The sequence below is a fragment of the Varanus komodoensis genome, unplaced genomic scaffold (assembly GCF_004798865.1).
Source record: "Varanus komodoensis strain SLA01 unplaced genomic scaffold, ASM479886v1 scaffold27, whole genome shotgun sequence".
NCBI classification, from domain to species: Eukaryota; Metazoa; Chordata; class Lepidosauria; order Squamata; family Varanidae; genus Varanus; species Varanus komodoensis.
The window spans coordinates 14,038,703-14,060,388 of record NW_025335701.1 but is presented as its reverse complement, the minus strand read 5'-3'; the positions used below and the strand labels follow the sequence as shown (position 1 = coordinate 14,060,388).

The window sequence follows — 21,686 nt, the reverse complement described above, 5'->3', positions numbered from 1 at the left end:
CTTGTCATTTAGGGGGAGTGCAACCCCATCCAGAACAGGTCGAATATCACCAAAATGGACAGATGAACCACCCATTAACAGCACCTCTGTCTTGTCTGGATTGAGTCTCAGTTCATTGGCCTTCACCCAGAGCTCAGACACTGATTCGGAGTGGCCACTGCCTCACCTGGGTTGGATGAGAGAGAGAGGTAGAGCTGAGTGTCAGCAACATCTTGAGAACATCTCAGCCCATACCTCTGCATATCCTACCCCAGCAGCTTCATGTAGATGTTAAATAGCATAGGGGGTAAAATAGAACCCTGCAGTACCCCATCCCATAACTACAACGGCACAGAGCAATAATCCCCCACATCACCTTCTGGAATTGGCCGGTCAAGAAGGAGTAGAGCCACTACAAGGCCATGCTTCCTACTCCTAGAGCATATCCTGGTGTTAACCTGTTGATCCTTGGCTGTTCCTCCTTGCAGGGAAAGGAAACTATTTAGACAGCCCAAATCAGCCATCTGAAAATTTTGGAGTATATGGCAGCAACCTGGCCTTTCCACCTGCCACTGGGTGCCTGTAATCCTCTGAGTTCATCAGCATATACATATTCTCACTGAATGGCACCCTAACACAATATTTTTGCCCAAATCATTCAGCATTTTCATCACTCCGACAACATGGCATCCTACCTGATATTGCACACTGGTGCTATGTCAGAAATTTGGAGGTGGGCAAAAATCTAATGGATTTCCATTGGGTCCTGCTCAGATTCCAGTTCTTTATCCATGTGCTGGCATGGACTCTCTGTGCTGGAAGCTGAGACAGCTCATGGGCTTCCATCACTATGAGATATTGCAATTTGCACACTTCTTTTAAATAATCGTGAAATTTGGACAAATAGACACCTGAAAACCAAGCAACTCTGGTGTGAATCATGCAGAATCAGCCAATCTGCACAAATTGCAATTTCTGCAAATTAGGATTTAATGCGAATCAACTGATTCTGTCCAAACCATGACAAAGCTGTGTGCTTCTTGAATACTTATTTGCATAAATACCAGAGGTGTTTTGAAAAATGTGCACAAATAGTGGTCTGTCTTAGGTACAGAGGTCTGTGAAAAAGAAAAAGGAAAAAAAAGGAAAAATAGTGCAGCTCACTTCACATTATTGAATCTGAAGAAAGAACAAAATCCATTGAGGTCAAATGTGAAAGATATCCCTGTTTGGTACCTTAAACTGAAGCTTAACCCCAACAGCAGGGTATACTCCCTACTTGTTCAGACAACATGCAACAAGGCAACATTCGCACTGTGTTCTTGTTGACCTCTCACCCCATTTGACCATCGGAGGATACCTTCAAACCTTTGCACATGCACTGGGGTAGATGATTTCCTTAGACTAACTCTTCACTGGAACGTGACCCCAACCCTAACACCCAGGTATAATTTGGATGCAATCCGGCAACATGAAAGCAGGGAACATTCAGGGTGTTCTTTTCATGGCTCATACTTTCTGGACAATTGAAACTAGCTCAGTGGCTTTGGACATCCACAGGGACCTGGATTTTTCTAATCCTAAACTGAAGTTAACCTCTGCTCAAACACGCAGGGATGCTATCTAGCCATTCAGACAACATATGCAAAAGCAACTACTAGTGTTGCTCTCTCCCACTATTTGCCCATATTAGGCTAGTTCCAGGGTCTTGTGCAAAAGTTTAACCCTTTCCCTGACAAACAGGTCTACATATGGACAGATGCACAAAAGTAGCACGCGGGATGTTCTTGTCGCTCGTGCTCCCTCTTTCTACCCAGGCTTGGTGCATGCACAGGGTTTTAGGGTTCCCCAATGCCAGCTGGAACCCTAACATACCTTAACCTACCAGAAACTTAACCTACCAGAACAGCCAGGTGTGATCATTCCACTTTCCAAAAGTATGGACAAAGGCTGCATGTCGGGAGTCCCTGTGAACTGTACACTTTGCTTGCCCTCTCTAGCCTATTTCCACACCCCTGGCCATGCATAGGGACCTCAGTTTTCCTCACCCTGACCTGATGCTTATCCCCCATCCCAACATGCAGGTGTAATCCTATACATTCAGTCAACGTGTACAAAGATAGCATCTGCGGATTATTGTTGAGTGCTCAATGGGCTGCCCTGATCGATGGCCTTTAAAAGCCAGTGGACATTCAGAGGGATCATGGTTTCCTAATCCTGACCCTAATGTGAAGCTTAACCTCCATGCTGCCACCCAGGTATCCTCATTAAACATTCAGACAACAGAAGCAAGGGCAACACATCTGGTGTTCTTGCAGGTTGCTCACGTTGCTTTCCCACTCTAGACTATTTTCAGGTCCCTGGACATGCACAGAGACTCAGGTGTTCCTGTCTCTAACCCGAACCTGAACTCTATCACCTGGTATAATCCCTATACATCCTGTCATGTGCAAAGTGTTTTTGCTGACCTGCTTGACTGGATTTCTCAGTCTATGCTATTTTAGGGCCCTGGATATGCACAGATGTGCAGTTTTATTTAACCTCCACACCAGCTTGAAGCTTACCCCAGCCCTAATGCTTGTGCCAGCACTGACTCACCATGATGCCAGTTAAAACAGCTGGCAGTCTTGCATCTGTAGGATGGAGCACAATTTGTAGATTTCTCTTCATTTTCATGAAATTCGTGCCAAGTAGCACCCAATCATCAGGTGGTTCCTGTTTGGCATGTGCAGAATCAGCTGAATTGTGCAAATCCCTCTTTTCTGAAAGTCTATACACTGTCAGGTTTGCCTTGTAATTCAGGTTGCAGCCTCTGCAGGAGAAGGAGGACCTGCTCCAAGTCATTCACCCACCACTGATTTCTAGCTCAGCTTATTGCGAGGTGATCTATGTAAGGCCGCCCCTTGCAGACAGTCTGGGTGCTCCCATTGGTTCAGAAGGTGGCTGCCAGCAGCAGTCTGGAGTTGGCTGACCTGGTCCATTTTTTCATTCCTTCTTCACAGATGATAACAAGTTGTCTCCAGCTTAAATTCAGAGTGTTGGCTGTGTCCTTTAAAGTGCTAAGCAGCACTTTTTAAGAATTACCTCCATTAATATGGACATGCAAGAGAATTTTATTCCATGCCTGGGTCTCTGGCATTCCAGACGGGGGCTGTTTCCTTGTGGTACCCAACAATAACTGCAACTGGAACAGCATCCCATGAGACATCCTGCTCACTTTCTGAGGAACAGTGGGGGTGGCTGCCTGCAGGAGTTTCTTGAACGTGGTGTAGTCAAGCCGGAACACAGCACAGGGCGGAGTGCAGGCACTTGGTTAGCAGGGATGCCGACAGCCTGTGCCAGCCCATCCAGCACTCCCTGGTCTCTCTCAGCTTGGCTGCACTCTTTAGCATCACTGGGGGAAAGCGTTTTTCTCTGCATCACCGTGTGCTTGCATTCTTGTGTATAACCTGCTGTAATGAGAAGTGGGTTTTCTTTTTTCTTGGGGGTGGTTTTGAATGGGTGATAAAGACCAATAGGGTTGCAAGAGGAAGAATGTAAGAACTGGCTTTTGATATGGACCAGACTGTTGCCTAGTTTGCTAGGATTTCCTTGAGAACTGGGGACAAAGCGATGGGCCCCACCCGAATGAGTGCTTGCAGGATGAACTCATGACACCATTCCTAGAAGAGCAGCTTGTAATATGCTTTGTGGGTACTCAACGTTAATGTGTTGCAGATCTGATTTAAAGATATGACTGCTCCTTCATTGCTGTTTCTTTGCTGGGTGGGACTTTCGTGTTTTCATCCCACCATGATTACCTCGATAGAATAAATTAATAAATACCGTAAGTGTCCCTAAAGCCCTGGGTGAATGTTTTGCTTCCCTGTGCGATAGCAAAGGGACCAGCATGCCGGCTCCACCCCTTTGTTGTTGGGCCCATCACCCTTGCTGAGCTGGAGGACAAGCGATTCCAGCAGGAAGCAAGCTGTGCTTGTGGAGGCTCCCTGCAGGATCTGCAACCCGAGTAGAATGAGCTGTAGACATTTGCCCTCCACTTGGAACAGGAAAAGCAACAAGGATGGTGCTGGAGGGGGTGAAGCTAGCATATCCCCTCCCATGCAGGCAGAATCATCCAGAGGATTAGAACACCCAAACAGGACTAAGGGAACCTTCCTTCAGCTTGTGGCCCCCAGATGTATTGAACTACAACTCCCATCAGGCCACAGGCATGATGACCACCACTTTCAGAAAGTGCTGTGGTCTCTATCAGATCCCTAAAGAAATTGGATTTGAGCTTTGCAACAGAGAAACCAGGAGGATTATACTCCAGGTTAGGTTAAAAAGGGCATCTGATTCCACTCTTACTAGACCCAATCATGGGACTCCACTTAGGCCAAAACTAGGGGTAAACAAAATTTGGTTTCTCCCAGTTTCTCATTTTTACAGTCCCAAATTCAGTTCATCCTAAATTTTGAGATTATTTTTTTAAAGTTCAGCTGAATATTTGTAAGCATTCTTGTGCATGTTTTCCCTAATGCATGCATTTTGTATGCATTTTTGCCTAATAAACAAATGTTAAGCCTTATTATACTGCATTTTGATTTTATTTTCCCTAATATGCACACATTTATACACATTAAATTAGAAAACTTTATTGCAACATGTGAAGAAGTACAAATGTTGAAGGATAACTGAGCTATAGTTTTCATAGGGATTTGAAAGTATGAAATACAAAATGAATTTATTCTCCATTCCAAGCCAAAAGGATTGCTTTGGACTCAGACCACACATAATTCAGGAAAACTAAGCTCACACGGAACACTTCTTTTCCAAATGTATTTGCCCTTGTATTTCCCAAAGGTACAATAGTAAAATGTCACACCAGAACAAAAGAAAATGTCTGCGTGCGGTTCTCAATTTTCAAGGACAGGACATATCCAAATGAACTCCATGTTTTATTTCAGGTCGATGGCTGCTTCCTGCTTCAGTTATTGGCCTGAAACTGAATCCCTATTTTCTTTTTCAGCAATTCCCTCCACGTCTGAGTTACAGCATGAATAGAAACTCAGCTACAATATTCCCATCCCCTTCCTGGTTGACCTTAAACTGCCAGTTAAGAGCAACTAATCTAACTGGAACCTTTTGTGTTCCATACGAAGAATGGAAAGGCAGACAATAATGCAGCATTACATAACTCAATAAAACTCCACCACTCCTTTCTTAAGCATGTCTATCATAAAAATAAAACAAGTGAAACCCAAAGAGATTAGTGCAGAGCCCAGTCAAGACAAGCTGGCTTTAAGTACTTGATCGCTAAATAGCCCAGTCATCCAAGATCCCAGTTACTTCTTGAGCATTACAGAGCCCAACAGAAGCTGCTTTGCTTGTAGATGAGATTACTAGAGCGACTATTGTGCATTATTTTCTCTCCAACCGCTTGCCAGTTGGCCATTGGTGGTTCGTCGTCATGACTACATGGAGCCTTCAGCTTTAGAGGCTGTCAAAACCCCTGGTTATGACATGTTAGGAGGAGAGGTTCAAGCTTCCAAGAAGGATCTGACTGGGCTCTGTGGGAAGCAGGATGCTGGACTTCCACAGAGAGCAGCAGTAGGAACCTGAGGCCTGCAGGCTGCATCTGAAGTTCCTGGGCCCCAGTCCAGCTCTATAGGCATCCTCTGATGGCCATGCCCCCTTCCCCCTTATCTTGCCCCCTGTCTTCTCCTGATTGCCCACCGTTTGGTGCTTCCCAGCTTTTTTGCCATCCCTTCTGCCACCCAGTCTGAAAGGCTGAAATGCCTCCCCTCCGTAATCAACAGCTTTTTCTATGGAAATACTCCATAGGAAAGGGGACTATGTTAAGTTTCTTAGAAAGTGCATCTGAAAACCCAGCTCTGCCCCGCCTTTCCAGGGGTTAGTGCTGCCCGAACCCTGCATGTACGCCATGCACTCTCAGTGCCGCCGAATGCCTGTCTCCATGAGCCTCCATAGCTAGCCTCATCCTTGCTTTGGAGGGGAGGGGGAGCCCTTTGTTCCTGCCACTTCCCTGTGACATTATGACATAGCATAATGTCATATGCTATGACATTTCTGACCTATCAGACATAGGTCACGCGTGCAGCAGCACCCTCCTACTCGTGTTCCCCAGCAAGCAGCACGCAACGCCTCTGTGTTTGGAATGGCGCAGAACCATGTTCAGGCCAAAGGCTGAATTCCATTTCAGAGAATCTCTCCGTGGCCACAGCCCTGCAAGGCAAAAGGGACAAGCCAAAAATACTACCATTTCTAAGTTGAAAGCTCTTACTGCCAGTGACTAAGTCTCAGGAGAGGAATTTCAGTCCTGCTAAATGGGAGCAAACCAGACAAATGACTGGAAACCAAACGGTCATGGGACAGGGGAAATGGTAGAGCAAGAGAAATGGGCTGTGACCATCTAGGGAAACTTGGGATGCAAGAGGATCAGATCTGTCCTGCAAGCCTGAGGTTCAGTGATCCGGCACATGTCCACATAGTCCTGTCCTCCAGGAAATTCCCAATCCCCTTCTAAAGCCGTCCAAGGAGGCATTTCAACTTTCGTAGGGAAGACAATGGAAAGAATTCATCCAGCTGCTTCTGTCCAATTCCTCTTTCCTCTTTTTGAGCACTGTTTCTGATGCCCTTAAACAAACTTTTATTGGAGGTCTTGATGTTTTTGTCAGCTGATTTAGAATAATATCTGTGTACCACATAAAAGTTTGAACAAAAAGTTCTTAAAGCAGTTTACATAGTATAAAGTGGCTTATAACTGTGTTTGGACAGCATGGTTTAGTTGTCCACTGATTGGGGAACACATTTCTCAGAGCTCTTTCCTGTTTGCCTAAATGTCATCTTACCTTTGCTTGGCCAGAGTTTGCATTCCTTTTTTATTTTCTAAACAGCTAAACTGCAACCTACCCCTCCACTCCATCTGATGAACTGCTTTGAAATTTTTTCCACATTTCAAGACTTTGCTCGTGACACAACAGAGTTGTGTAGGGGGTGCTCTTTGGAAAAATAAGTCTCTTGCCAGCTGTACACACAGGTCTAGCTATGTGCTTTGCTGAATCATGTCCCATATAAATATCCAGTCAAGTAACCGAAGCATCAACTCTAGCAGCAAGTTCAAGAAATCAAAGGAAGACGTCTGCACTGAATAATGCCTACTTCCTACAGGGTGTTTGGGAAATAAAATAAAAGTCAATCTTCATCAGAAATGCCTGTCTGTCTATCATCTCTCTCTCTCTGTCTGTCTGTCTGTCTGTCTGTCTGTCTGTCTGTCTGTCTCTCTCTCTCTCTCTCTCTCTCTCTCTCACCTATTTACCTGTTTTTCTATCAGGGTTGCACAACCTCATCCCCAAGACCCTAACTGCAGCCCAAGAGTGCGTGACCCCCTTCAGCTGCTGAATCCCACATGCACACCCAAGATGGTCCTCCATTCCTCCTTTATATTTCCAGAAAATATATCAAGACCATAGGGGAAGGTGGTAAAAAGGATGCTGGCCATGAGGAACTAGTGATCAAGATCTCAGCTGTGTGTGCCTTTGCATGCACAGCCTTTGACCCTCCCAGCCAGCTGCAGGGTGGAGGAAAAGCCATCACCCCTCCCTGTTTTTCTGAAGAAGTGGCCAAATGCACTTGTAATGCACAGTTGTTATTATTACTATGATACTGGTGTCTTGACTGCTTCCTGTACTGGTGATCTTGCAGCCTTTCGCTTAAAGGTCCTTGCCCAGATGAAAAATCTGTGGGATTCCAAGGGAAATGAGGAGAATTTTAATAAGAGGAAGACCATGTCTTGAAGGCAGTGAGAAAGTGATCCATGCATTCGTAAAGGTTTTTGTGTGAGGCAAAGCGGGAGGCTGCTGCTTAGGGGTGAAACTTCTGAGGAATGTTGAGGCAAGCAAAGAAAATGTCTTTGCAACCATGGGGGTTTCTTCACAGCCCTAAGATACAACAGTGGAGGTGAACCTGTGAAGTCCTTGGACTGCAGCTCCCTATTGTCCCCAGCTGCTGGTCTTCCTTCTTGAAGGAAGCAGTGTGAGACAGAGAGGCACGGAGAGCAATGATCCATACAGTGGCCAATGATCGGACATGACTGAATGGTTGATGATGACAACTGGCCTTGTTTGCTGGGGCTGATGGGTATCATTGCACTACAAGATCTAGACCGCCACATGTTCCCCACTCCTGAAACCAAACATAACTTCAGGATGGAGTACCATAACTGGGAGTTTTATATTAATCGTATACAAAGTTACTATGTACTAGGAATGGGGGAGAATTCCAATTTCTTTGATAATAATTTACCAAATTCACAAATTACTCAATGCTCAGAATGGAAATAAGTTGAAATTAAAGATAAACAGACAAACCCCAAAACATCTGATGGCAGAGAACCCGAAACTAACAGGTTCATCCATCCAAGCCCAGGGACTGAGTGCTTAGCTCCAAAAAGTCTGAGTATGAATCTCTGTGTTTTCAACCAAGAACTAAGATTGCCATCTTTTTTTCTGAATGATACCTCTTCCTTAACACTTATAGAGTGTGTCTTAATATATATAATATAATATGTTATTTTAGATACCACATAATCCTGTAGTATCTATATATACGTAGATACCTATTGAATTTCACCAGTGCAGCTGGGTTAGAATTCTGTTTTCATTCATTTTCAATAAGAATTTACTAAACTTCAAACTTTTTTCACCTTTAGAATGGGAAGAGCTTGAACTTTTACAAACGTGGATGCAGTAAAGATTAAACCCACAGATCCATCCATCCTTAGCTTTATCTGTCAGAAGAAGCCATTGTTGACTGAATTGTCTCTTTCACCAAAAGCAATGGGACAGGCTACATTTTCATGGTTCTCCATGTACACAAATGGCCCCAGCTGCCAATTCTGGTTGCTTACTTCTCCTTCCCCAGGAATTTGAGAAAAGTTCTCTGCTGGCCAGATCCCCAAACCAGGGGATAATGAACCCCAGGCTAGTGAGCTTACAAGATGAATCGGAGTTGCATAATGGCTAAGTACCAAAGCAAGTTACCAGTGGAGGATTATACGACTCTAAGAGCTGCCGTGTGCATGTTTAAAGCTGCAGGCATCAGACCAACCGAGGCTGCTTTTTCAGAGGAAACACGGATGCCAATTACTCCTGCTGGGGGGGGGGGGTGGAATGTCTCCAGTAGTCTGACTTGGTGTACACTGGAGTCCCTTTTTCCCACATAGTGGGGTCAGCCTTTAAAAGAGGCCCCTGCCCAGGCCAAACAAGTAGGTGGGAAACCCTTCCAGCAATATATTGTAGGATGCTTCAGAGGTGTCTCAAAAAGACCTCTGCAGGTTTCTCTGTTTCCTGCATAAGCTGGCCCTTGAGATGCTTTATTTTGCAGAAAAGGATGTACCAACTAGAGCAGAAGCTGCATCCCAGCTTGGCAGAAGGTGATGTGCAGGGTTCACAGGTACCCTGCCAGGGTCTGGATTTAGCTTGCAGGTTGACATATGAATTTAAGAGCTAGTATGACATACTGCCAGTCTGGCATAGTGGTTCAAGGGCTGGACTGAAACTCTGGAGGTCTGGGTTCTAGTCCCCACTCAGCCAGAAGCTCAACTGGAGCATATGAAATGCATCTTGAACCCACTGCTTTGTGCAAGTACAAATCCTGAGATGTCTCCTTGGATTGGTCACTTGATTGAAGCATCAGTCTTGGCATACCAGCCAAGCCGGGCCTGCAAATGTTGCTCCAGCCAAATGCTGAAGTGATATGGAATGACTCCTTCCTTTCTCTCTTTCTCCAGGAAGCGTCGTGCGCTTATGTGCTGATCGTGACAGCGGTGTACTGGGTTTCGGAAGCAGTGCCCCTCGGGGCAGCAGCTCTTGTTCCTGCTTTCCTCTACCCACTGTTTGGAGTCATGAAGTCCAGCGAGGTCAGATGTGTGTACTTTCACCCTCACGGCTACTGAGGCTTGAGTCAGACATGCCTGCAGGTTGATGGCATGCAGGTTATTTAGCATAGGATGGCTCTCAAAGGAAGGTGGAAATGCATGACCTTCTTACTACTGTTGAATAGTGTGTGTGTATTTATGGTGTGTTATGGTTTTAGAGCACTTTCTGTTTTTATGCTTGTGGCTTGTAATGCTGCATCCCACACCGGTCAAGTCTTCAGCCTTCAGGAGGCTGTGTCCACCAAGTAGGAACTCACAGAAGGTGGACTGCATGCGGAGTTGGTGGCTACAGTGGGACTATCTGTGTTCCCATCTAGGTGGTACTGGGGGATAGAGCCCTACACATTCCATTTCTCCATGTCAAGTCTACTTCTGTGATTGTGCAACTGCATCCCGAATCTGGTGCCCCCAGGTAATCTGCTTTTGCACCGATCAAGAAGAGGTGCACAACCAAATGTGCTGCACGTGTCAGAGCTGCTGTGTGACCACACAAGGTCGTGATGATTCCTGTGTCCCATGTCTCATGGTGATCATGTGCACTCTGGGAGTTGGAGTTGATGCCAATGAAAAATATTAGCCCTGTTCAGGCATTCGGAAGAGAGTTAGCAGTATTGTGTGAAGCAAAGGGAAGCTTCTGCCTGGCTCCATTCCTCTGTTGTTTCAGTGGCTACGTACTCAGGGAGGTGATCACCTGAAGAGGAGAACCCTCTGGTGTCTGTGGTGGCTCTCCATGAGCATCCTGGTTCAGGTAGAGTTCCCACAGATCGAGGAGGCTCTCCACTTCAGGCAGCCACCCTACAAGGGTGTGAAGTGACAAACATGATGGACAAGAACCCTTTCAGAAATCCAGAAAGGTGCTGAATCCTTTCTGCTGTCACTGATTGTGATACTCACTATTATGATGACTACTGTTGGATTGCATTTATAGCCTGTCTTTTTTCTCTTGAGAGGAACCCAAGGCAGCTTATATTTCATCCTCACAACAACAACCCTGTGAGGCAGGTTGGGCTGAGAGTCTGTGACTGGCCCAAAGTGCACCAGTGAGCTTCTTGGCCAAGCAGGGACTAGAACGCGGATCTCCTGGGCCCTCAGTCCAGCACTCTCACCACCACTGGGCCGCATCCTTGCCCTGCATTCTCCCTGCTAGCTTACAGTTTGGTGGCAGGTGGTTGGTGGATCACCCTGCAAGGGACAGAGCTTGTACCCTGTTGTCTTTCTCTTTGGAGATCCTTTTGGCTATATCACACGGTAAGACAATGAACACAAGCCCCAGCTTGAAGGCTGTGAGCTTCTCTAGACCAACGTTGAATGCTGTGAAGTTCAGCTGGTCCAATTGCTCCTGGCAATGTTGTTGTTTTATGGGTCTATGTAATCCACTTCCATCTAGGAAGAGAATGGATCATTTGTGCAAATGGGCAACAATTCAAATTTGTGAGACAGACGACCTTATCCTTTGCTGAAGCAGCCCAGTTGCAATCAAATTTCCATTAGTCACTGAGACTCACTGAGTGATCTTGAGTCAGTCACTATCTCTTAGCTTTCCTCATCTTGAAAAATTACTTTGGCCAAGAGGGGAGGATATACATTGACTGGAGCATGTTAAAGGGAGCTCAGGATCAAATGCTTGTTCATTAGAAGCCCCAGTGGTACAGGGCATTGGTGTATAGCAGGTGTAGCATCTTCTGGGGTTGGGGGACCGTGGGCTACATTCCATCCCTTCCACCACAATTGCCAGAGCCAAAATCCCCATGGAACTGGCCCCCAAAGAGGCAACTTTGCAAGGAAACAAGGTGCAGTAGGATTCTGCTCACAAACAGGATATGAACATGCTGCATGCCTTTTTCCTTACAGAATGGCTGCTTTCTAGCTGCCTTTGTGGCAAATTTGGTGGTGGCAGTGGGGATATAGCAATGGTCGGAGTGGCTGCATGCAAGCCAGGGGCCGCATGTTGCCTGTCCCTTGTATAGAGCATCACTTCCTTAGAGTTGGTACGAGAATTATTGCAGTACGGCATCTCCCACGCTGGTCCTGGTAATGCTGCAAAGAGAAGCATTGCATGGGCAGTGCTGAAGTGTGCCTATTGATGTTCCGGTTGACCTTAGCCCTTTCCTTGCAATGCTGTGAAGGAAACCAGCTGCTCATCGGGGCTCCCACGCTACTGCTGGTGAGCATACTTAAAGTTGACTTGTAGCAACTCTTCCCAGAAGACCAAGTCGCGTCAACCCAGGGTGGTTCTGGGGGATTAGGGTTAAGTCATTTTGGCATGCTAGAAAGCATGACGAAGGCTCTTTCTCCCCATTTAAGCCAGAGCAAACCTGCTGCCTCTGACCCAGCACCTTGTGCTTGTAAGAACATTAGTCTTTGTTTCTGCAACTCCTCCACCCCCAAAAGTGTGAAAAGGATCAAGGGTAATAAGAAAGGTCCTTTGTGCTGTTTGTTTCGATGGATTTTTTCTTGCTGTTCAAGCTAACAGAGGGTAGAGGCTGGGAGAAAGGCAAGAGCCAGTGGAAGCAAGCCAAAACAAGATAAAGTGTAACCAATCCTTGAAGCAAACCATTACTGTAACTCCGTGGCGGTAATATAGAAGTGCTTCTGATACAGAAGGCCCCATGTTCAGTCTCTGACATCTCCAGGTAGAGCTAGGAAAGATTCTTCTCTGAAACCCTGGGGAACCACTACAAGAGGGCTGGCGGACCAGTGACCTGACTTGATATAGGACAGCTTCCTATGTTCCCCTGCAGGAAGGTTCATTGTAAGAAATGTGTAGGAAAGATCAGTTTCCCGCACCTGGAACATTTAATTCAAGTTATTAAGTAGGGAAGGATAGCAAGGTGGGTTGATAGGGGAGCCAACAGGGCATGTTGCTCTACTGTGTGTTTGTGATATTGTTCAACCAACAATGGAGTTTATAGGGAATATCACAGAAGGCTGAGAATCGGGTCAAGGGCCCAGAACCTTACCTCTTGCCCACCACTGCCAATATTTAACCATCCCCAAGAGAATGGCTCATTTTAGATTTCTACTGTCTGGGGTAGATCCTGTCTCAGGAAGATGCTACTTACCACCAACTGCAGTGAGCATTTGTTGTTGTCTGTCTGTGAGTCACATATCTGTGTAATTCTGTTGCCACATATTTGGTCCTTGAACTCAGGAACCAGCTAGATCCGGAGTGCAGAACTGGGTTATGATCAAGGAGTGAATTGCCTCCCTGCTGCGCCATCTGTGGGTCAGATGGCATCAGAGGGCAGGGCCACAGTCGCTGATGCCATCTGTTCCTGGCCTTCCCAATATAGCTGTTCTGAAAGAGAGACAGTGAAAGCTGGTGCTGGGAGAAGCATGAATTCCATGCTTAGGGTGGCACCTGGCATCTGTCTGGTGATGCCACACTTTGTGCAGCACAACCCAGCCAGTGTTGGGAGGAAGAGCTGCTCATCCCAATGTGGACTTAGTCCTGGCTTCAGGTGGCACCCAACATTCCTGAAGAAGTTGTGAAATCTCTTAGCCAATGATAACAGTGGGGATTCCTTCAAGGTCATTTCTCCAGGGGAGAATGTTGGAAGCCAAGCCTCGTCCACATGGCAGAAGCCAGAAGACTGTGTGGGTTGACGTGCAGAGCCCAGACAGCCAGATGTTCTACAACCATCACCTTAACCAAACAATATCGTTTATTCTAACCACAGTGCATCCCAGAATAGGAGTCATCAACCTGGTGATTCCCAGATGTTTTGGACTACAGCTTTTATCACCCTCAGCCACCTTTGCCAGTGGTCATAAATCAAAGGAGTTGTAGAACAGAAGAACATCTACATTGCACTAGGTTCCCTACCCTGACTTAGCATCTGGGCTGATGAGAGAATCAAATACTGACAGAGACAGAAAAAGACAGCTGCACACAGATAAAAAGGGGACAGGAAATGAGCTACAAAGATGTGCTCATGTGTCCCACAGTAATTTTCATACCATGGAAAATGTTCACATGAGAATTGTTTGGGTTCTTGCAAAACTGGAGCAGAGTTGTTGGCCTGTGGTGGTTAGACTGTTCAGACTTAATTTCTAACCACTACAACACGCTAACTGCTGCTGCTACTGGGTTGCTAGTGGGCTCCTGGGCTGAAGCAACCCAGTTGCAATCAAATTCCCGTTAGGCACTGAAACTCACTGAGTGATCTTGAGCCAGTCACTATCTCTTAGCTTACCTCATCTTGAAGAATTACTTTGGCCGAGAGGGGAGGGTATATTGCCTGGAGCATTTTCAAGGGAGGTCAAGATCAAATGCATATATCGCAGCAACATTAGTTACTACATGGGTTATTATGGAATGCAAGCAAAATTAATAATTCCAGAGTTTGCACAGTAGATGAGCCAAGTTCTTTAAGATATATTAATCAAATGAGTGAATTGCTTTGCTCTTATATTTTGCAGAATTTTAGGAGGATTATGTGAATGCATGAAATCAAGCTGAACACAGGAAAGCAGCGACTAAACAAAAAGGGTGGAAGGGTGTGGAAGGCAATATTCCCATTACTAGACTCTATAGCTGCTCTAGTGTCCTAGGACGGAATTTGTTTGTAATATTTCTGTCCCTTTACTCTATGCCCAACTTGCCTTTTCTGTAGGTGGCTGCAGAATACATCAAGAACACCACTTTGTTGCTCATGGGGGTAATTTGTGTGGCAGCCTCTGTGGAAAAGTGGAATCTGCACAAGCGGATCGCCTTGCGTATGGTTATGATGGCTGGAGCAAAACCGGGCATGTAAGTGGATGGCAGAGGGAGTATTTACAGAATGAAAACTCAACCAGTCGTTAGAAGTAGTTATTGGTGCTTATTAGCCAATCAAAGGGTCAACAGCCCTGCACGCAGATGGAAAGTAGGATTCAAAAGAAATAAATGCAATTCATGGGTTATCAAATGCATCCACATCATTTCCTCTAACACAGTCGTGCAGTCTATTTCATAGTTTGAAAATATTCTCCTATCCCTTTCCTTTCCTTTCCTGCTTCTTCTTATTGTGGTCTGTCATTCCTTTTCCCCATTGCTTCGGTTTTAATTTCTACAGGTAATCCATTGATATTCTTGTCTCTGTGACACCTTTTTTGAGTTCAAAGGGTAAGTTCAAATGTTTGCAATGGCACCAAAGTTTTCCTGAAATTCTTCTAATTTCAGATAAACAGTGCTGCCTCCAAGGGTCAAAGGGTACTTTGCCAGTGAGTCTACCTTAACTTCCTCATGGTCGCCAGCTGCTCTTCTTCCTCATCCTCTTTTTCATCATTTCTCCCAAGTTCTTCCTCTCTCTCAGAGAGCCAACAGACCGTGGCATCTACTGATCCTTGTTCTCACCACCCAGCTCCCATCCAGGCTAGGTCTGAGCCAGAGCAAAAGGAAGGTAAAGAGGCAGGTTGCAATGTTGAACAGGTGGAGCAGCTCCATGTGGTTCTCCTCAGTGGACCCTTCCTAGGCTGTAGACCAGTGGTCCTCAGACTTGTTCAAGAGGGGGCCAGTGGAAAGGCTGCGGCGACCGTCGTGGGCTGGCGAGGTGGGGGCGCCTGGGGCACGGGCCGGTGAGGTGCCGTCGGGCACGTGCGAGGCGGCATCGGGCACGAGCAGCGGGGCTCGCTCGCTCAGAGATCTCCCAGCGAGCCCAAACCATCTCCGAGTGAGCGAGCAAGCGAGCCACCACCTCCCCTCCTGCGCTGCGAGGCAGCGGCGAGTGCAGGTGTCCAGGAGGCAGGCAGTGACGGCGATGGCAGCAAGACCATCTCTGAGTGAGCAAGCTGCGGCCCCCCCCCCCCCCCCCCGCGCAGCACGCTCACACCCGGGCAGCGCGAGACGGCACGGGCCGGACGGATGGCACGGTGGGCTGGATCCATCCCGCAGGCCGTAGCTCGAGGACCCATGCTGCAGACTCTTGACAGGAGCCCGAGAGCCCAACCAGCCCAACTTTAGTATAGTTGCTTTGCGTATAATCAAAGCATCTCTGATTATACATAATGTTCATAAACTGTGCTTTCTTTGATAACACATTGTTCAGACTGCTGGATGCAAACCTGTACCATAAAGTAAAGGGGTGAAATGTCAGTAATTTACTAGAATTTTAGAATCTGGGTGGAAAGAGGAGGAAGAGGAGGAGGGGATGGGAGTGGTGGGAGAGCGTTCCACAGTGCCTGTCTTCCAAACGCCTTTTCCTCCCTGTATTCTAGGCTGCTCCTTTGCTTTATGTGCTGCACCACTGTCATATCCATGTGGCTTTCCAACACATCCACGGCAGCCATGGTGATGCCTATTGTAGAAGCTGTGCTGCAGGAACTAGTCAATACTGAGGAGGATTGTGAGTCGAATGGTACCCCGGGCAACATCATCCTGGAAGAGAGAGAGACAATAGGTATCTAGTGACACCTAATGCCGTGGGGAGGTTAGAGCAGAAGAAGTGCTCTGCAGGGCCAAACCAAAGGCCCATCTCACCCAACCTTCCCCAGTCTTGAGTCCCTGGATGGTGGGCCACAGAGGCCATGATCCCTGACCAAGCTGACCGTGGCTTAATGGGAGGGGCTGTAGCTCAATGGCAGAGCACGCAATGTGGATGCAGAAGGTCCCAGAATCAATTCAAGCGCCCCAGGTGGAGCTATCAACAATACTGGCCCAGAGCAGCCAAGGGGGAGGGGGGTGGCTCATGGTAAGACAGTTGCCTGTGCAACATCTGGGGACCCCAAGGTTGGAATGGCAGGACCTAGCACAATATTTTATCATGCTTTTTATTTTCCCAATATTTTACCAGTTAATTGGTTTTATCCTTGTTTTATCATCATTTACCGAATGCAGTGGGTTGTGTATTGGTATTGCTATGGTTGCTTTGTTTTTTTGGTTTTGGATTTTTTGTAAGCCATCCAGAGACTTTTAGTATTGGGACAGTATATTAAACCTTTAAATAAATAAATATGCTGTTTCCCATGCAGAAGCAGGGCGTGGAAGCCACAGCCTCCTTCATGGTTTCATGCTCAGCATCCAAGTTCTGTGAAACTGGCAATGGCTTCCAGGGAAAAGACAGAACAAAAAAATCACCGGATTTTATGTCCTCACTACTTTTGCTTTGGAAGAAGTAACCATCTATTGATTTGGGGTATACAGAGCTTTGTGGCATCTCCCAAAACCCACAAAGGGGCCATAGCTTTATTAGGACTACATCCTGTTGTGTACCGAGTTCTGAACCCTGACCAAAGCTACACCGCCTTCCCTTTCTTCTTCTCCAGGTCTCGGTGACAAACATGGGCAAGCATCACTGGAGCTCATTTTCATCAACGAGGAGTAAGAACGAAGCCTGTCCAGCTCTAATGGACATTATGAACCCTTTCAGGTCACAATGAGATAAAATGTAAAATCAGGAGCAGCAAATGGCAGATTGCAAAGACAGTTAAGGGCGGGGATCGTGGAAAGAATAGCATGAAGCAGGATGGGATGGGGCCTCATTTCTATGGTGCTCATGGCTGGCTGGCTGGCTGGCTGGCTGGCTGGCAGGAAGGAAGGAAGGAAGGAAGGAAGGAAGGAAGGAAGGAAGGAAGGTGTGTTGCACGCATGATGGCAATTGGGGTGAAAATTAAATACAGTTCTAGGACAGTTGTATGGCTTAGCTACCATGCTGGGTTTTTGTGTTTGTTTCAGGTAATACTGAGTGCAGAGGTTCCCAGTTTTCACTGGAATTGCAACACAAGGGGAGGGGACAGTGGCGTGGTGAAAAATGTCTAAGTCTGGGTGCTGATCAAGGTGGTTCCCACAGCCATTTTCCTGCAAGGAGAGGCAGATGCGTTGCTCCATATCAAAAATTCAGTTCTGATGGTTTTATCTTCATCTGGAGCAGGTGCTTTTGTAAATTCAGAGGGTCTTTATTGCCCATTCAAATACAGGCCATCCCAATAAACTTAATATCAAATCAGTGCATTTCTCTTGGGAAAATTCACTTCTGCACAGCTGATGAAAAGATTTTCAGCTAAACTCAGAGGGATCAGGGAATTCCGAGGAGGGTCGCAGATGACACTGTGACCCAAGAAGTGTCAGAACCCATCCCTGGGGGGCCTGAGTCTATTATACCACTGGAAAGGGAGGTTTAAACCTTCCCTCCCTGTCTGAAATCCTGATGAAATTCTCCCCCTCCGTCCCTGTGTGGCAATCAGTATTATGAATAATAAAAACCTTCCACTGGTGCCAATTGACAGCTCTCCTCTTACTGTGGGTTGTCACATGAGGTGGGAGGGCAGATTTTCAACAGGATTCTGGCTGAGGGGGGTCAGGTCAAACCAGCCTTCCCCAGCCTAATGCCCTCTGGATGTCATGGACTACATTCCCAACCAGCCAAGGATACCAACTGGGAAAGCTGGGTATTGCAGTCCATCACATCTGAGGGATACAAGCCCAGGGAAGGCAGGGTTAAAGCATTGCTGCTCCCCTGGAATGCACTTGAATCCCATAGCCAGCATCAATTCATTGGAAAAAAGCAACTGTGATTGCTAAGCATTTAATAAAAACAATATCACTTCCCCCCTTAATTTCAGTTGTAGCAGAAGGAATTTGTTTGTCCTGCATTAAAAGGGAAATATGGGAATTTCTGGGTGGGAAGAAAGTGCTAGTTATATCTGAGATGCATGAACATTCCCCCCCGACCTGATACCTCACTGTCAACTACACATAAATGTATGCTAGAGAGCCCTTCTCTCTCCGATCCCCTCTGTTTAAAAGAAAAGCAGTTTTAAGAGAGAGGCAGTGAAAAGTGCGCAGAACCCTCTCTCAGTCTACCATTCCCCTGCTACATTGTCCATCTCAAGTTGCTCTTTCCCCCACCAAACACAAAAGTACACTTGCAAATAGTATCTTGGAACCCATAGGACTTGGGGGAACGCTGCAGGGGCTTTGCCCTTCGGAGCAGAGCTATGGGGTACAGAAAAGGAGTCAAGAAACGTCTTGCACAACAGCCCTCTGGTCCAAATTATCCTTCCCTTAGCTTGCTTTTCTTTAGGCTCTGTTATATTCACTTGCATACAGTGTATAATTAGGCCCTTATGGAGGGTTCACCCATTCATGCCTTCGGATGTGCTTGACGTCACATGGCTGGATGTGAGGACCTTCTCTCATATGCATTTCTGGAAGTGAAGCCTTTTGGGACTGATTGGCTGAGCTGGCAAGAGGACTGTGGATGTTCAATTGCTTACGTAACAAAACAGGCCGTGCTCAAGTTTATCTGAAGCAAGGAAAGGTGGCCATTTGGCTGGGATTAAAACCTCATGCAAGTGATTGCTAAGGACTGGGACAAGGACTTGAGAAATACAGGAAGCATAGACTACAGAGATGCCACCCAAGCTCTCTGATCTCAGTCCTGGAAAGGAACCTACTGGTGGAGAGCTCATACAGCTTCTTTCAAAAGAGGATCTGAGTCTCAAGAAGCCTAGAATTTGTCTTGGGCTTGGAACTCCCCACTTACCTCCCAACTTCTCCATAAGCCTCATTCAGATTCCAAATGTCCCTCCTCTTTAAAGATTTCTTCCTGAGTCAGTAGAGGCGGATGCTTCTTTCAATTTGCTCACTGTACCCAATTTGGCATCAGTTTGCAATTTTTAAAAAATGGAATGAAAATGTATAGATATTTTTGTCTACGTTCCTCCAGATACATGCGTCACTGTATGCATTTTACCCAATACATTCTTTTTGCAAGCAATGCTCCCTAACTGAATGTGGCTTTGTATGTTATAGAAAAATATATTCGTATGCATTTTTCTGTGATTATCCTTCTTTCCACACATTTATTGGTTGGAGAACCAGATTGCAGAATTTGTGAAAGTGCACGTGTTGAAATCTAGTTGCATACCATCTCAATTGTGTATGAGTTTGGGAAATGCAGATTAGGTAAGTTTGCATTAAAATGTGAATCAAACAAATTGCTCAACCTCATCTCTGCCTTGAAGGGGAACACTGGCAACAAACAGAAGAAAGAAGCCAAGCCAGTCCTTCCCTTTCTCTTGCCCTGGCAGAAGTTTCTACTCAGCTGGGAGGCCTGGATAGAGTATGCCTTGCTCTGTGCCCCACACCTTGTGTGACTAGTCTTTAAGATAACTTAGAGCGATGGCTACATCTAAACTGCAGTTATGAAGCGGTATATACTATCAAGTTCTCTTGAGAGGACTTCTGGAAGTCCTTCACCCCTTTCCTGTAACACTGGAAGCCCCCTCCATGTGGAAGAGCTGATGATGTGGCTAATTCTGATGCCAGCATTATTCCACTTCTAAATGGTACAGGTGAAATCAAGAAATCTTGAGGCAATCAGAACTGGATTTTGGTATGGAAGGACAGTGAGCTCCATTGGTTCTGGCACTGAGAACAAAATTGTGAGCCCAGAATGCTTTAATTCTAAGTGCATGACTTTTGTGCCTATTGGGAGGAGACCAAATCTTGACTGGCACAAAATCTTGAGGTTTAGCAGAAACACAAAGTAGATCCCACAAGCCTGAAGTTTGTCCAGCCTGGACTAGAGTCTCATCTCAGCCATGAAACTCATTAGCTGTTGCTGGGCCTTGAATACTGATTGGGCTGATTGTTCTGCCTAAACATGCATAGAATAATCATATGGCCCTGAGTGATTGTTGCCAGTCACTCTCAGCCTAACCATCTCCACAGGTTTCGTGAAGACAGATTCATGGAACCCAGCTACGATAGCTTTATCTCCTGGGACTGGCCTACTATAATACGACTGGAAATTAAAATTAGTGTTTTTCCTCCCCCTCCCCACATCTCTTTCTTTTTTCTTGTAGTGCTACAACAGCTGACTTCAGCTCCCTGGTGCATTCAAAGGTATTTTAATAGACTGAACCTGTGCTTTGCAAAACAGTAAATCTGACAGAAGTAGTACATGATCACAATGATTGTGCAATGTTCTCCTGTGTTCTGATGCAACCTTCCCCCGTGTGGTTCCTCGCAGATGTATAAGGCTATAAAGCCCACGATGGGCAACCAGTATGGTTACAGTGGTCAGGGAAGCTGAGGGTTGGAGTCCAATACATGTGGGGGACACCAGGTTGGAGAAGACTGGTTTAATGTGTCAGCTGGCATGCAACGCTCCTATGCTAATTCGGAACAGAAGTAGAGTGTGCGGATCAGAGAAAATTGTTATTTCACTCACTTCTTTCTGGTCCAGCTGGCTTTGAAGTGTTGAGTTCTGCATCCCACTTTTTAAAAAGACATTGACAAACTGGAGCATGTCCAGAGGATGGTAACTAGGATGATGGAGTGTGGAAACAAAGCCCCCTGATAAATGATTGAAAGGCCTAGGAGAAGATACTGTCTTCAGATATCTGAACAATTAGTTTAAAGTAAAATTGACTCATTGTTGCTATTGCTGCCCCACCAAATTTTGGTGGCAAATCATTGATTTCTTTACCAGCCCCGCAGGAAATGGGGTAGCTGTGGGACCACAAAAATGGTTGGGGGGCACACTGGTCACATGACTCTTGTTTAAGAGTTCTTTTATTTCTGCCATTACTTATTGGCTCAAATTCCACCACCCATGCTGAATTCCCAAGGTTTGCAGAAATGCGGATTTTCTTTAGAAAAAGATCCTAAGGGATTTCCTGGAAAGGCACTGAAAGGAATGCTTTCTAACAAAAGGACATTTTCATTTCCACAGAACATGAATGGGGTGCACATGATAGCCAACACAATTGGAACAGTGAGTTCCAAAACCAATGGGCAGCATCTACCCCAGGTGAGAACGTAGCACCCAATAGCTGAAGCTCT

General features: G+C 46.1%; 1 protein-coding gene across 1 annotated transcript in view; it reads left to right on the top strand.

The window, feature by feature from the left end:
- Positions 1–21,686, top strand: part of SLC13A4 (solute carrier family 13 member 4) — a 43,748-nt gene that overhangs the window by 5,771 nt on the left and 16,291 nt on the right. Inside the window, 6 exon segments of the mRNA XM_044433940.1 lie at positions 9,770–9,898; positions 14,533–14,669; positions 16,115–16,296; positions 17,162–17,216; positions 20,705–20,744; positions 21,577–21,654. Of these exon segments, the coding sequence (XP_044289875.1) occupies positions 9,770–9,898; positions 14,533–14,669; positions 16,115–16,296; positions 17,162–17,216; positions 20,705–20,744; positions 21,577–21,654 (621 nt within the window).